Source organism: Choloepus didactylus, chromosome 3 (assembly GCF_015220235.1).
Source record: "Choloepus didactylus isolate mChoDid1 chromosome 3, mChoDid1.pri, whole genome shotgun sequence".
NCBI classification, from domain to species: Eukaryota; Metazoa; Chordata; class Mammalia; order Pilosa; family Megalonychidae; genus Choloepus; species Choloepus didactylus.
Genome location: NC_051309.1, coordinates 114,754,708 through 114,769,926, shown reverse-complemented (window position 1 = coordinate 114,769,926; position 15,219 = coordinate 114,754,708). Strand labels below are relative to the sequence as shown.

General features: G+C 34.6%; 1 protein-coding gene across 1 annotated transcript in view; it reads left to right on the top strand.

The window, feature by feature from the left end:
* Positions 1-15,219, top strand: part of PPA2 (inorganic pyrophosphatase 2) — an 89,266-nt gene that overhangs the window by 65,321 nt on the left and 8,726 nt on the right. The window contains exons 7-9 of the mRNA XM_037830383.1: positions 6,518-6,645; positions 9,006-9,091; positions 15,109-15,178. Coding sequence (XP_037686311.1) covers positions 6,518-6,645; positions 9,006-9,091; positions 15,109-15,178 — 284 coding nt within the window. The remainder of the gene's footprint in view (positions 1-6,517; positions 6,646-9,005; positions 9,092-15,108; positions 15,179-15,219) is intronic.

The following is a 15,219-nucleotide window of genomic DNA, read 5'->3' as shown; positions in this document are numbered from 1 at the left end:
ATACTCAATGGTGAGAGAATGAAAGTTTTCCCCCTAAAATCAGATACAAGTCAATGATGCCCACTTTCACCACTGCTATTCAGCAGTGTACAGAAAGTTAGTCACAACAATTAGGCAAGAAAAGATACAAAAGGCATCCAAATTGGAAAGGAAGAAGTAAAGCTATTTGCTGATCACATGATCCTTTAAGTAGAAAACCCCAGAGAATCCACATTAAAACTAACAGAGTTAAACAAATTCAACAAAATTGTAGCTACATGATTGGCATTCAGAAATCAGTTGTGATTCTATACACTAGTAATGAGTAAGATGATGGGGAAATCAAGAAAACAATTCCATTCACAATAGCAATTAAAAGAATACAATGTCTAGGAATAAATTTAACTAAGGATGTAAAAGATTTATATATGGAAAACTACAACATGTTCAAAGAAATGAAAGAAGAGTTAATTAAATGGAAAGACATGCTATGCCATAGGTTGGGAGACCTAATATTGTTTAGATGTCAATACTTCCCAAAACGATTTACGGATTCTATACAATCCTAATCAAACATCTAACAGCTGTTTTTGCAAAAAAGGACAAGTCAGTCATCAGATTCATATGGAAGGGCAAGGGGCCCTAAATAGCCAACTCTGTCTTGAAAAAGAACAAGATGGGAGGACTCACACTTCCCAACATAAAACTTATTACAAAGGTACAATAATCAAAACAGTATGGTATCAGCATCAAGACAAGCATGTAAATCAGTGGAATCTAATTGCAAGTTCAGAATTAACTCACACATATATAGCCTATTTATTTTTTATAAGGGTGCTAAGTACACTCAATGGGGGAAAAATAGTCTCTTTACCAAATTGTTCTGGGAAAACTGGACAAACACAAACAAAACTATGAACCAGGACCCCTTCCTCACACCATATACAAAAGTTAACTCAGAACTATAAAACTCTTAGAAGAAAATCTAGGAAGATATCTGCGGGACCTTGTATTAAGCAATGCATTCTTAGATTTTACACCAAAAGCACAGGCAACAAAATAAAAAATAGATAAATGGGACATCATCAAAATTAAAAACTTTTGTGTAACAAAGGACATTATCAAGAAAGTGAAAGCACAACATACAGAATAAGAGAAAATATTTGGAAACCAAACATGTGATAAATGTTTGGTATCCAGAGTATATAAAGAATGCCTTCAACTTAACAAAAAGGCAACCCAATTTCAAAAAAGGAAAAAGACTTGGGTAGACATTTCTTCAAGGAAGATATGTGAATAGGATAAGCACATGAAAAGATGCTCAACATCATTAGCTATTAGGGAAATGCAAATCAAAACCACAATGAGATAGCACTTCACAGCACACTAGGGTGGCTATTACTAAAACTACTGGAAAATAACAGTTGTTCGTGAGGCTGCAGAGAAACAGGACCCGTGTACATTGTTGGTGAGAATGTAAAATGGTGCATGTGCTGTGGAAAACAGTTTGGAGGTTTGTAAAAAGCTATACATAGAATTACCTTATAACCCAACAATTCAGCTTCTAGATATATACCCCAAATAATTGAAAACAGAGACTTAAACAGATATTTGTGCACCAGTGTTCACAGCAGCATTATTCACAATAGCCAAAAGGTGGAAACACCCAAGTGAGTGTCCATCAGCAGATGAATGGGTAAACTAAATGCAGTATTTATATACAGTCGAATATTACTCAGCTGTAAAAAAGAATGAAGTGCTGATACATGCTATAACATGGATGAATCCTGAAGACAACATGTTTAGTGAAATAAGCCAGATGCAGGAAGACAAATATTGTATGATTCACTTACATGAAATACCTAGAATATGCAAATCCACAGAGAAAGAAAATAGTTTACAGGTTACCAGAGGCCGGGGATTTGGGGGAATGGGGAGTGGTTTGCTTAATTGGTACAGAGTTTCTGTTTGGTGTTTTGAAAAAATCTTGGTAATGTATGGTGATAGTTGCACACATTTTGAATATAATTTGCACCACTTAATTGTATGCTTGGAAGGGTGAAAATGGGAAATTTTATGTTGTGTATATATTAACAATCAGTCAATCAACCAATAAGATAAAGTCCTCCAATGCCCAAGTCCTTATTATGGCCCTTAGAGTCCTGGCTGAGGTTCTTCCTCATCTCATCTCCTAACACTGTTTGATCACTCCTCTCCAGCTACAGGAGTTTGTTTCTCTTTCTGGGACATTATAAGAACACTCCTGTCTGATACTATCTGTACTTACTGTCTTCCTCCCTGGACTCCTCTTCCTCCAGATACTTAAGGAGTTGCTCCCATATTTCATCAAAGACTGTGCACAAATTCATTTTATCAGAGGCCATCCCTGACCTCTCACATCTAAAATCTCCTTCCCAACTCATTTGCAAACCAATCTGCATGCATAATTATAAAATTTTATATATTATTCCCTAATATTTAACTATTTTCTTACCCATGCCTAATTTGACAGAGATATTTTTAGCAACCAGCTTTACTGAAATATTTGGAAACATTCTTCTTAATTTCATAGAAACAACTTTTTGGTACTGATAGAGTCACTTTCTTACTTATATAGTATATAATTAAACCTCATAATTATATCAACAGATACAGATGGCATAAACAATTTGGGAATAAATAATTACACCTGACACTTAATAAAGTCAAAACTTAACTGGTGGAAACAGAAGCTTGAGGTTCATGCTGCAGTAGCCTACCTGATTTGGCACACAGAATACTGTGGGCATCAGTCAGAAGAAATGGAGAGGCTTTGTTAATCAGTCCAGTGAGTTGATCAAGTAGCATTTGATTAAAGGAGCTTGATTTGTAATCAAAAAGAGAAGCAGATTTAACTTGATTATATAAAAGAGCTCTTCCAGATTATCCTAAAGTTTATTGTTGGATTAGTTCATCTTTAAAATAAGCTATGCAGTAATCTATAATAGAAACTTTCACATAAAATAAATGAGTACTAGAAAATTGCTGCTTTTCTTAAAATAACATACATTGTGAAAAGTGCATATAAACTTATGTTCTTTTAATGTAAATAAAACCTGTGACTGGGCAATATTACTGTACTAGATAGTATAGTGTTCCCCAAAAATTCATGTCCACCTGAAACCTATGACTGTGATCTTACTTAGAAATAGGGTCTTTGCAGAAGTAATTTAAGATGACATCATACTGGATTGGGGTAGGCCCTAACCCAATTTGACTGGTATTCTTAGAAGAGGAGGAAAACTTAGAGACACTGGGAGAATACCAAGGTGTGACAGTCACAGGTACTGGAGGTGATGCCTCTGCAAGCCAGGGGACCCCAGTGATTGCTGGAAATCACCAGAAACTAGTAAGAGGCAAGGAAGGATTCCCCCCTAAAGTCTTCAGAGGTTTCATGCCCCCCAGCTGACATCTTGATTTCAGACTTCTAGTCCCCAGAACTGTGAGACAGTAAATTTCTGGTGTTTTCAGCCATCCAGTTTGTGGTAATTTTTTCTGGCCCCTAGGAAACTAGTACAGTTGCTATGCATTAGAAGAAAAAGCAGATGTCATGGAATCAGTCAGAAGACTTATTTTTATCTAATACCTGTTCTACCATGAATGATATGGACAAATTTTGGCAAACTCTTTTAGATGTAGTTTCATCATGTTGAATATGAGTGTACTTATTCTCACTTCTCAAGAGCTTTACAAGGACAAAAAGGTGATACATGTATGTGTGTGTGTATCTGTGTGTATGTATATATATATATATCTGTCTTTTGTAGACTGTAAATCAATTTATAGATTTCGGGTGGAATTTTTAATAATTTCAGAAGCATACTTCATTGAAGTGCTTGTTGGTATTTGATATGAAAATTTGGCTTTGGGAATTTGCTATGAAGGTTTAAAACATATTTAAATTGCTTAATTTCTTTTAAATTTTTGGTTTGTTTTAAAACATTATTGTTTGAGAATACGTAGCTATTTTCTCCAGGTATAATTAATTGAGAATGGAATATTTTAGCTTATGTCTGGAGAGTTACAGTTCTCATTGCTGTTATTAAATTTTCCCTTTTTAAAATTAATGGTGACTTTGCTTAATACATCCTCTGCTTCTGAGTAGAAATTCTCCTAGACTGAGATTGATATTGGAAAATGTTGCTTTTCTTTCTTATTTGAAGTCAGTGAGTTAAAAAATAATCCAAAAAAGTTTACGTGATGGACAGAAAATGGTTCAATTGGGTAAGGTGCAATGATGAAGTCAAATTATATTTAAGTAATGGAAAATTATTTATTTTGCATATGGCTTATAATGCATTTCTAGTTGTTCACCTTCATTGGACTAAAGGATTTTTTTTTTCCTGTGAGTAAGAAAACTGAGTTGGAGGAAGTCAATATTAATTAATTTGCAGGGATTTTTTTGCAGAGATATTGATATGATGTAGGAAAATGATCAATAGAAAGCTCACTTGAGAAAGAAATTCCTTTAATAAGATGAACAGAAAAAAAAGAATCAAAATTTGAAGAGGAAACACCAACAGTTTTGGTGCAGTATTTGTTGAATGTTCTGTTTTGGGCATGTCAAAAAACTGACCTGGGAAGCAACGTATAATGTTAAAACAATGTAATTTCAATTTTTAGAATTCAGTTTCTTAAACATTTTCTTACTGATTTCTCATTAAATACGTGCTGACTCTGATCAGTAGAGCAAATGTTGCCCCATGTTTGGTTTCAAGTGATCTCTCCCCACCTGGTTAATTGTAACATTGTGGCCATTGGCCCCTAGATTATTTTAGATAGATGTGCAGCCCAATGATGTAATTTTTAAATTTTAAATTAGAGTGCCTTTAGGCAACATCTCAAACTCCTGTTTGCAATAGTCTCTGCCATTCCCATGGTCTCTGCCGTACCACACATTTCATTTATGTGATCTGTCTGGTCCCTAGAAATACATGAAACCCCTGCTAAACCTCAACATAGCAGGCAAAAAGCAAGCATAACGAAGCAAAAGGATAATTCTCTTTTGTTTAACCCATGCCTGCAAAACGCTTACCTTTTCCTGTCAAGCTAAAAAGTGGGGATTCCCACAGACTTAGATGAGTGAGCCTGAAACCAAGTGTACTGTAAATTATCTGTATGGATGACATCATCTCCCAAGTTATATTTATCTCCTGAGTAAGTTTTTATTTATAACTTAAATTTTTCAAGTACTACCAAGTCTATTTGTTATTTGCAGTAATATATTACACATAAAGGACTATACTAAATTTCACTTAAGCCACAGTCTGGTGGAGAGTAAAGGCTTCTAGTTTTATCTAGTTCTCATACATCTTGAATTGATATTTATTGGAAGAATACATTCCCTAGGGACATCTTTGGGGGTGGGGGGGAGAGACTATTGCTATTAACATAGTAATTCTATTTCTCATTATATACAAATGAGTGTCATCAGAATGTAATGGTTAACCTGTTTAAGTGATAATAGAACTTAAAAGTAAACCCTGAAAGTCATAACAGAATTTCAAATGAAAAAGTCTGTGAATTATCCAGATACCACTACTCTGTTGAAGCCCTGTCCTTTTTTCCTATCTTCCTTACTCTGCATTATTTTTCTCCACAGGACTTTTTGCCACTTACCATATTGTGTATTTGTTTCTGTATCTGTTGTCCGTCTCTTCGTACTGTGTAAACCATGAGCATAGGGACTGTTTCATTTCCTGTTCTGTTTCCACATAATGGTGTCTGACGTGTGGTAAAATATTTGGTGAATAAATGCATGAAGCCCTTCTCATCCAACCTGACTATGTTTTCTTCTATGTTCTGCCCTCACCATTCTGTCTTTAACATTCCTCTAGTCTAATATTTCCAAACAGATCATGATATACCCTCCATTGCCTACAGATTGACATATAAATTCCTTAGCATAGTGTATATACTCCCCAGTGACCTGGCCCCTCCAGAGCGTTTCCCACTCCCCTCCTGCCAATCACCGATGCCCTAACCATTCAGAACTACCTGTGTTTGTGTTTCCTGAGACATTCTTCCTGACTGTTAGGTGTGCTGTTCCTTCTACCTCTTCCCCACTTAGCTATTTGGTGATGAGCCTCCCACCTTTATGATGCTTTCTACTTTCTTTCACTCCCCACTATGTGACTTCATCATTCCTTTTACATATCTCTGTTAAAACCTCATGGCACTTTATTGCAATTTGTCATCTATTTGTCTGCTTCCATTAGTTAGATCTCTGAGCTCCTTAAAGATAAGAACTTCACTGTACACTTCTACTTATCCCCTGTACTACAGGTACTCAATAAATATTTTTAGAATGAAAAAATAATGTTTTACATATGAAAAATACAGAAGTCCAGAGGGGAAACAATATATGTAGGCAGTTATGCTGCTACTCAGTGGTAGACTTGACTAGACTCCACATTTCTTGGCTCTCAGCAGTGTTCTATGACTAAATGGAATGAAGTTTTGAGTTTTAACAGAAAGTTTTTTGTTTCTTCATTTACAGATATTGATGATGTCAAGAAGTACAAACCTGGTTATTTGGAAGCTACGCTTAATTGGTTTAGAATGTATAAGGTGCCAGAAGGAAAACCAGAAAACCAGCTTGCTTTTAATGGAGAATTCAAAAACAAGGTGAAGATGATAATTTTTGTTTAAAATGTACTTCCTGAAACACGTACAATCCTGCCTTCAATTTGTGGGGTTTCTTACATGAATGCTTGCATGAAGCATGATGAAAAAAAGTGTTTGTACTGACCTTTATATTAATGTTATTATCATTTTTATTAAAAATTTTATTCTGGAGATATGTAAATGAATCAGTGAGGCTAAAAAAACTCATCTATTTATCTAATCTCCTTCATCTTTTCAGAAAAGGAAGGAGTTTCATGATCAATCCAACTCTGCAAATTGTGTAATAAGAAAAACCTTCCATTTACTATTTTTGAGAAGAGAAAGTTACTTACCTTTAATGTAAATCCATAGAGGCTTTCCTCCTAAGTGTTCCTAAGTTAAGGCACATGACTGAATTAAGCTGCTTAACAATTAAGAAAGCACTTTATTGTTTTATTGTCATAGGATTTTTCTGTTAGAAAACCACAAAGTTCGTATAAATTGTCTCTACTATGACACAAATGGAGAAAATAGGCCAAAAAAAGTAAAGAACGTGGAATATTTTTTGGAAAGTTTTTAACTGCTAAGTATATTAAACATTATAAATCAACATTTAAGTGGGTATTAATAAATCATATAGTTTTCTAAGTAAAGTAAGGCATGTAAATGAAAACTTAAAATTCACAATAAGTATTTTGCTATAAAAGAATTTATTGTTGGACCTGGTATTTTTGAAACAGTAAATTAGAAAAACCCTTAATATCATGAGGCTTTAAGATTTGCTGAGGATTATTACATATAAATTTAAAACCATTATTTTAGATTAGATTCCCTTACTTAGAAATAAAATATTGAAAATTTGTAAAATAAATTATTTTTATTTTTCCTTAAAAAATGTCTTGTATTTTATGTTTGAAATAATTAAAATTTCAAAATTCTGTAGTACTTTTGTGGCCTTTTACTGCCTCAGAGTAAGTCTGCCAAATCATGATTTTATAAAGAGTGAGGTGATTTTTGGTTTTGTTTGTTTGTTTTTGCCAAGCACTAATTCTTCTGCATGAAAATGAGGCCATTTATATGACTCTTTTCAGAAAATAATCATTTTATGTATAGCTTTTTAATTGCTGTATTTTAAAATATAGTGTCTAACCCAGGAAAATTAAATTGTGCCTCTTTAAAATGGTTAAAAAATGGCTCCCATTCTTTAAACTAGGTGTTTCCTGCCTCCTCCTTTAAGCAAGTACAGAAATGGCTTCTAAATAATTATAGTTATCTGAATAATTTGTTTAAAACCTTTCCTTTTATTATCTAGATAATAAATTGGATTTCTTGTCCCAAATCTTAGATGCCCCAATAATACTTCATTGAAAATTTAGCCATTCTCCTTCATCTTAGGCAACAGTAGACCTGAGAGAACTTTTTATTTGAAAAGTAAATTTCTCATTATTGTTGTATCTCAGTTCCCAAAATTCTTTATTTTCTTCATTATCATAATGTGTTGTCATTGCAGGAGGAGTCATTAAAATAGTTAATAAATAAAGACTCTCCTTAAGAAAACTAATTTTGGAGGGAAATCTGGAGAATTTTCTGCTTTTGGAATAATAAAGCAAGTTTTCCTTAGATGGTCTTGCTGATGTATATCTAGCAAAAGGAGTATCTAGTATTAAATAAGCATTTGTAGACAGCCTATAAATTCATACTAAGGAAGAATTTTGAAAACATTAAGTAGGTTTAGTACCTTCAGACTAGTAGATAGTCTAAAATGACCACACAGTTAGACCACTTGTTCTTCTGATGATGATGAAATTGAGTTGGATGCTTACGTATAAGCCAGGTACTAGGCTCAGCACTTTACATAGAATGTCGTATTTATTCTTTCAACAGCTTATGATTCAGATCAGATGTTAGTAAACTTTTTTCTGTAAAGGGGCAGATAGTAAATATTTTAGACTTTATGGGTCATACAGTCCCTGTCTCAACTACTCAGCTCTGCTGTTGCAGTGCTAAATTTAGCAGTCATAGGCCATAATGTAAAAGAATGGGTGTGAGTGTGTTCAGTAATATTTTATTTACAAAAATGGGCAGTAGGCTGGAGTTGGTCCACAGGCCTTAGCTTGCCAATCCCTGATTTAGATTATCCCCATTATATCCCATTTGTTAGATGAAGAAACTGAGGCTTAGTGAAATTAAATAGCGTGCTGAAAGTCACACAACTGATCAGCGAGGAAGCCAGAATTTATACTCAGTTTCGCCTGACTCCAGTGTTCGTGCTCTTAACAATTATACTATTACAGTGAGAATAGTTCCAAGTTCATAATAGAATTAACAGATTGAAGAAATTAACAATGTGATTGCTATGTCTTTTTTTGGTTTGGAATTAGGCTTTTGCTCTTGAAGTCATTGAATCCACTCATGAATGTTGGAAAGCACTGCTTATGAAGAAGTGTGATGCAGGGGCTATAAATTGGTAAGAATTTTTTTCTCCCTGTAATATTATTTTATTATTAATTTATTATTAATCCCTCAGATTCTTTTAAGGGAATCACAGTTTTTTTTTTTTTTTTTTTTTTTTTGTTTGTTTGTTTTTCATTTGAAAAATACTTACAGAGCTCTTACTCTGGGCATTATTGAGTGCTAGGCACCATCAGGCTAGGAGTTGAGACTACAGATATGAACACCTGGTCATGATCTCTTTTCTCAAAGGATTTATAGTTTAACAGGAGATTCTAGGCAAGTAAACAGGCATTTAATTGTAATGTTTTGTGGCAAGTGCAAAGATGGGGTAAAAAACATTGGCAGTTTTCAACATGCATACATTTGGTTATTTGATTTATCTGATGACATCTTGATAAGAATGGTAAAAGCCTTCTTGATCCAACCTAATCTGGATCAGCAGCCAATTGATTAAGGAGAATCAAACAATAGTATACGTAACTCAAACATTTTTTTTGGTTTTTTATTTTTTAAATTCAGTTTTATTGAGATATATTCACATATCATACAGTCATATGTGGTGTACAATCAGCTGTTCACAGTAACATCGTATAGTTGTGCACTCATTATCCCAATCTATTTTTTGAACATTTTCCTTATACCAAAAAAAGTAAGAATAAGAATAAAAAGTAAAAGTAAAAAAGAACACCCAAATCATCCCCCTCTCCCACCCTATTTTTCATTTAGTTTTTGTCCCCATTTTTCTGCTCATCCATCCATATACTGGATAAAGAGAGTGCGATCCACAAGGCTTTCACAATCACACTGTGACCCCTTGTAAGCAATCGTCTTCAAGATTCAAGGCTACTGGGTTGCAGTTTGATAGTTTCAGTTATTTACTTCTAGTTATTCCAATACCTTACAACCTAAATCAAAAAATAATGATTGGGGGTTTACTGCCAAGTACTGTGCTGGTTCTAGGTTTAGTGCTGTAAATATAATAAATAGAGTCCCTGCCTTCTTAGACATAAAGTCTGGAAAGGAAGAGAGACATTAGAGAAGTAATTAGAATGAAGTAATTACATGAAGTAAGAATTAGTTACTCTAAATTAATTTTGGTGATGAATACACAACTGTATAATGGTACTGTGAACAATTGAATGTACGCTTTGTTTTGTATAACTGCATGGTATGTGAATATATCTCAATAAAAATTAATTAAAAAACAAAAAAAAAACTGGAGGAGCAGGTGGGATCCCCTAGCTCCAGCCTGAATGTCCCAGGGAAGCTTAGAGACAACCCAGCCATCTTTTTCAGGAGGGAGGGTCTGCAAAGGAGGCTCATCATCTGTGTGACATCCCTTTTTCATTTCTGATATTGGTTATTTACCCAGTAACTATCCCTCACTAGGGATTTTTCTATTAGTCTTTTCAAAGAACCAACTTTTGCTTTCTCTTGGTCCTTTGTATATGTCTGTTTTCTGTTTCATTAATTTCTGCTCTTATGTTTATTTTTTTAAATCATTTCCTTCTTTCTACTTTCCTTGGGTTTCGTTTGCTGTTCTTTTTCTAATTTCTTGAGACAGCTACTTAGCTCATTGGTTGGTTTTGAGCCATTCTCCTTTTCTAATATATGCATTTAAGACCATATATTTTTCTCTAACCAGCTATTGTTTTACTTTGTTTTAGTAAAATTCTTACTGAGGCACAACACACACACAGTGCACAAACTTAAGTGCAGAGCTTATGAGTTTTCAGAAAGCAAGCACACACAAAAAAAGAATTAGTTAATCTTAAGTAGTTTTTTATCGAAGCCATGGCAAAGGTTTATCCTGCCTGTGACACAAATGGTAGGGCATTCAGATTCTATAGAAGAAACATTGTCAAATCCTTGATCTCTTCTGGTCCATTTTCTTCTACCTCTTATTCAGACCCCTCTTTTTTTTACTAGCATAGTCTTAAAATTTAGATAATTGATTCTAATTTAATTAACATTGATTTATTAGCTACAAAGCTGGGTAGAGTTGAATGTCCTCTAGTCCTGGCTAACCAGTAACAGATTGAACTATTCCGTATGGTCTAGAACTCAGATATTAGTGAGATACTTGAGAAAAGTATATGCTGGTTCTCAACGGGACTATTTGAAAGTTTCCCAGGGGTCTTCAACAGCACAGCTAGAGACCATCTCTTTTGTTAGTTTATCTTCTGCCAGGTATCATTCTTTCTGTGCTCATTTTAACTATCTTTATGTGAAAGTAACTTTATTTTTAATCTCTGAAGTCATTTTGCTATAGCCTTCTAGGTAATGGTAAGGATTACCTTACAGTAAGAGTTGGCATTCATTGAACTTGATGTTCCGGGCATTGTTCTGAATGGCTTAAAAGTATTATCTAATTAATACTCATAAAAACCCTATAAGATATGTGTCATGGTTATCTCTATTTACACACAAGGAAGTTGAGGCCACATGGATATTAAGTAATCTAAGTCATACAGTGAGTGATAGAGCCGGGAATTATACCTAGATTCCAGAACCTACTCTCTTAGCTACTCTACTACCTCTTCTATATTTTCTTTTAAATACAACAAAATTTCATTTTTTTTAGCTTAAGAATTTGCAGGATATAAGTTTGAGAATTTAAGCTATGTGCTTCTAGATAATTTAAAGTCAAAATCTCTTCAGAATTTTAACTCATTTCTCTCAGTTTTTCTCATTTTATAAACCAATATTTAATTTGTAAAATATATTCAGGGTTGTTAATTTCTATTTCTTTTGCCTTTACACAATGATTTGTTTATCCCTCTTAATTCCTTAAAATGCACTCTATTGTTAAGCATACATGCACACACCCCTTTTTAACCTGTTTCCTCCCTCACTTAGTCCAGTTTACGTCCATATTATTTATCACAGCTGATCTCTTAATCAGTGTGCAGCACATCAGCATTACCTAGGGAAATTGTATGAAAGGTCAGATATGTTGTCCCCTTCTCTAAACTTAGGGGATTAGAATCTCTGGGGTGTAGGATCTAAGCATGTTTTATTAGTTCCTTAGGTGATTCTGATGAGCCTCTGTTAAGAAACACTGATAAAATCCAGACTTGTCATGGTAGAACAAACAGGGTCTTCCAAGATTTTACCCCTGCCACCTGTCTAGTCTCATTTTCCAATGCTATTGCCTCTTTTTTTTTCCCATGATGACCATTTTTTTTAATAATTCAATTTTATTGAGATACCTTCACATGCCATGCAGTCATACAAAGTATACAATCAGTTATTCACAGCACCATTATATATTTGTGCGTTCATCACCAAAATTAGTTTTTGAACATTTTCATTACCACACAGATAAAAATAATAAGAACAAAACGTAAAGTGAAAAAGAACAATTAAAGTAAAAAAGTACACTGGGTGCTTTTTTTTTTTTTTTGCCCCCATTTTTCTACTCATCCATCCATACACTGGACAAAGGGGAGTGTGATCCACATGGCTTTCCCAATCACATTGTCACCCCTCATAAGCTACACTTTTATACAATCATCTTCAAGATTCATGGGTTTTGGGTTGTAGTTGGATAGTTTCAGGTATTTACTGCTAGTTATTCAAATTCATTAAAACCTAAAAAGGGTTACCTATATTGTGTGTAAGAGTGTCCACCAGAGTGACCTCTCGGCTCCTTTTGGAATCTCTCTGCCACTGAAGCTTATTTCATTTCCTTTCACATCCCCCTTTTGGTCAAGAAGATGTTCTCCATCCCACGAAGCCGGGTGTATATTCCTCCCCGGGAGTCATATTCCACGTTGCCAGGGAGATTCACTCCCCTGGGTGTCAGATCCCATGTAGTGGGGAGGGCAGTGATTTCATCCACCAAGTTGGCTTAGCTAGAGAGAGAGGGCCACACTGAGCAACAAACAGGCATTCAGGAGGAGACACTTAGGCACAATTATAAGCAGGCCTAGCCTCTCCTTTGCAGTAACAGTCTTCCAAAGGGCAAGTCCCGTGATTGAGGGCTCAACCCATCAAACCACCAGTCCCCAATGTCTGTGAGCACATTACCAACCAGCGAGGTGGGGAAGCCCAACACCCCTGCATTCTCCCCCAGCAATATTCACATTAGTGGTAGCATATAATATTTCTCTTTTTGTGCCTGGCTTATTTCGCTCAGCATTAGTCTTCAAGGTTCATCCAAGTTGTCATATGTTTCACGACATCATTCCTTCTTACTGCTGCATAGTATTCCACCATGTGTATATACATTTTATTTACATGATGACCATTTTAATTACAAGGGGTTAACATACTGATTAATATAGTCTCCAGATGTCATGGAAACATGTTCCATAAAATTCAGAAATAACAAAATATCAGTGAAATTGGAGCAAGCATTTTGGATACTTCAACGCACTGGATGGAATTCTTCAAGAATTTCAGCATAAGTTTTCTTATCTTTTTTGCGAAAATCCTCTGGCTATGACTTTATATATGCAAACATACCATGGTCCCTCACAGCATACATGTAATCTTGATGTTTTAAAAGGTAATATCCAACAAAAAAAAGGAAGCAACATATAGAAGCTGGCGATGTAAACCAGTCGACAGCACTGGCCGCCGCTGGACACTCTTATACTAAAAATAATTTGTTAATTGCCTGGAATTCATATTTAATTGGGTGTTCTGTATTTTGTCTGGCAATCCTATTTAGAGAAGGCTCTGTCACCATCATTTTCTCAGAATTTCCGGGAAATGTTTTACTTTGATTTAGGTTATTTGTTAACCTCATTGTATATAACATATTTAGTATATACCACACTTTCTTCACAGGACTAGCATTTGACACTCTCTAAGGTCTAATTGTATGCCTAATTCTTTTATGATTTCTTTTTGACTTTGATTAGGGAAACATCTGGCTTATGAGGCCCTCCCTTTTCAGCTTATCATGGGCTGTGGAGAAAAGAATACAAAAAATATACAGTCTTAAGAGCAATAATGCCAACCTTCACCACATTTTATTGATGTCAAGAATGAAAATAAGTCCCACATTTTGAGTCTGGACAGAAACCAAAATGACCACATGCTTTAATTGCTCTATACCCAATGTCAGATTACAGACAGATATAATTTAAAAGATAAATAGATCTTTTTATCATAGCTATCCCAACATTTTTCACAAAGTCTTTGTGATAATGTATATTCCCTAGATATACTTGGGGGGAAAATCTGTGTGTGTGTGTGTGTCTGTGTGTGTGTGTGTGTGTGTGTTTCACTTACTAATTTTTCTCATTTAGGGATCTGCTAATCACTTTTCCCTTCTATTTTAAAAAGTCAATTAGACTTTAATTCACCACTTCTCTATTTTAATCTGCTGGTTTCTTTGATGAAATGAGAAAAAAATATCAGTCTTATATCATTGAGAGAAACAATGCCTTTGCTTTCATCTAGGAATTAAGAAATACACACTGGGTGGCATGCTTATGAGAATATAGGAAAGGTTTTGACTTTACAGAATCTTTACTAACCTAGAAAGAAACTGCTGTTGTTTTGCCTTGCTGAACTTCCCTACTTTTAAGAAAATGCAGAGTTTTCATTTTCATATCATTTCCTCTCTCCACTCTTAACTCAAATCTTCTGTACTGTCAGAAAGAGATTCCAGAACATCTTTTAGTGGCCAGTTACAGTTTTAATCACCTCTCTTTACCAGAAAATTCGTTATAATCATCTTTGTATAGGCCACATGTGGTTCTTCTTTTCTTCAGGAAAGGTAAAGTGTTGGTTGTGGTAGAGCCTTTTTATGTACCTTGAAATTATTGGGATTTGCATCATATCATTAATTTTTTTTCAGTTATGGAGATTGTTATGCTATGGAGCAATCTATATTTGTAATCTTGCCTGGAAGAATATACAGTAATTTTAGTTGTCCTAATTTATATTCATTTAGTTCCTTGTTCGCTGACTGGAATTATATATTCAATGTGGAGTATTTGGAATTGGTTTTCTTTTTTGGTAATCGATCCTTTTTCATCCTGTTTAATAGTAACATTTTCTTTTCCTCTCCAGTACAAATGTGCAGGTATGCGGTAGCCCTTTCTGTTGCACTCAAGAGGAAGCAAGATCCTTAGTTGAATCGGTAAGGAATAAATGTCCAAGGCATCTTTCAATCTTACAAAT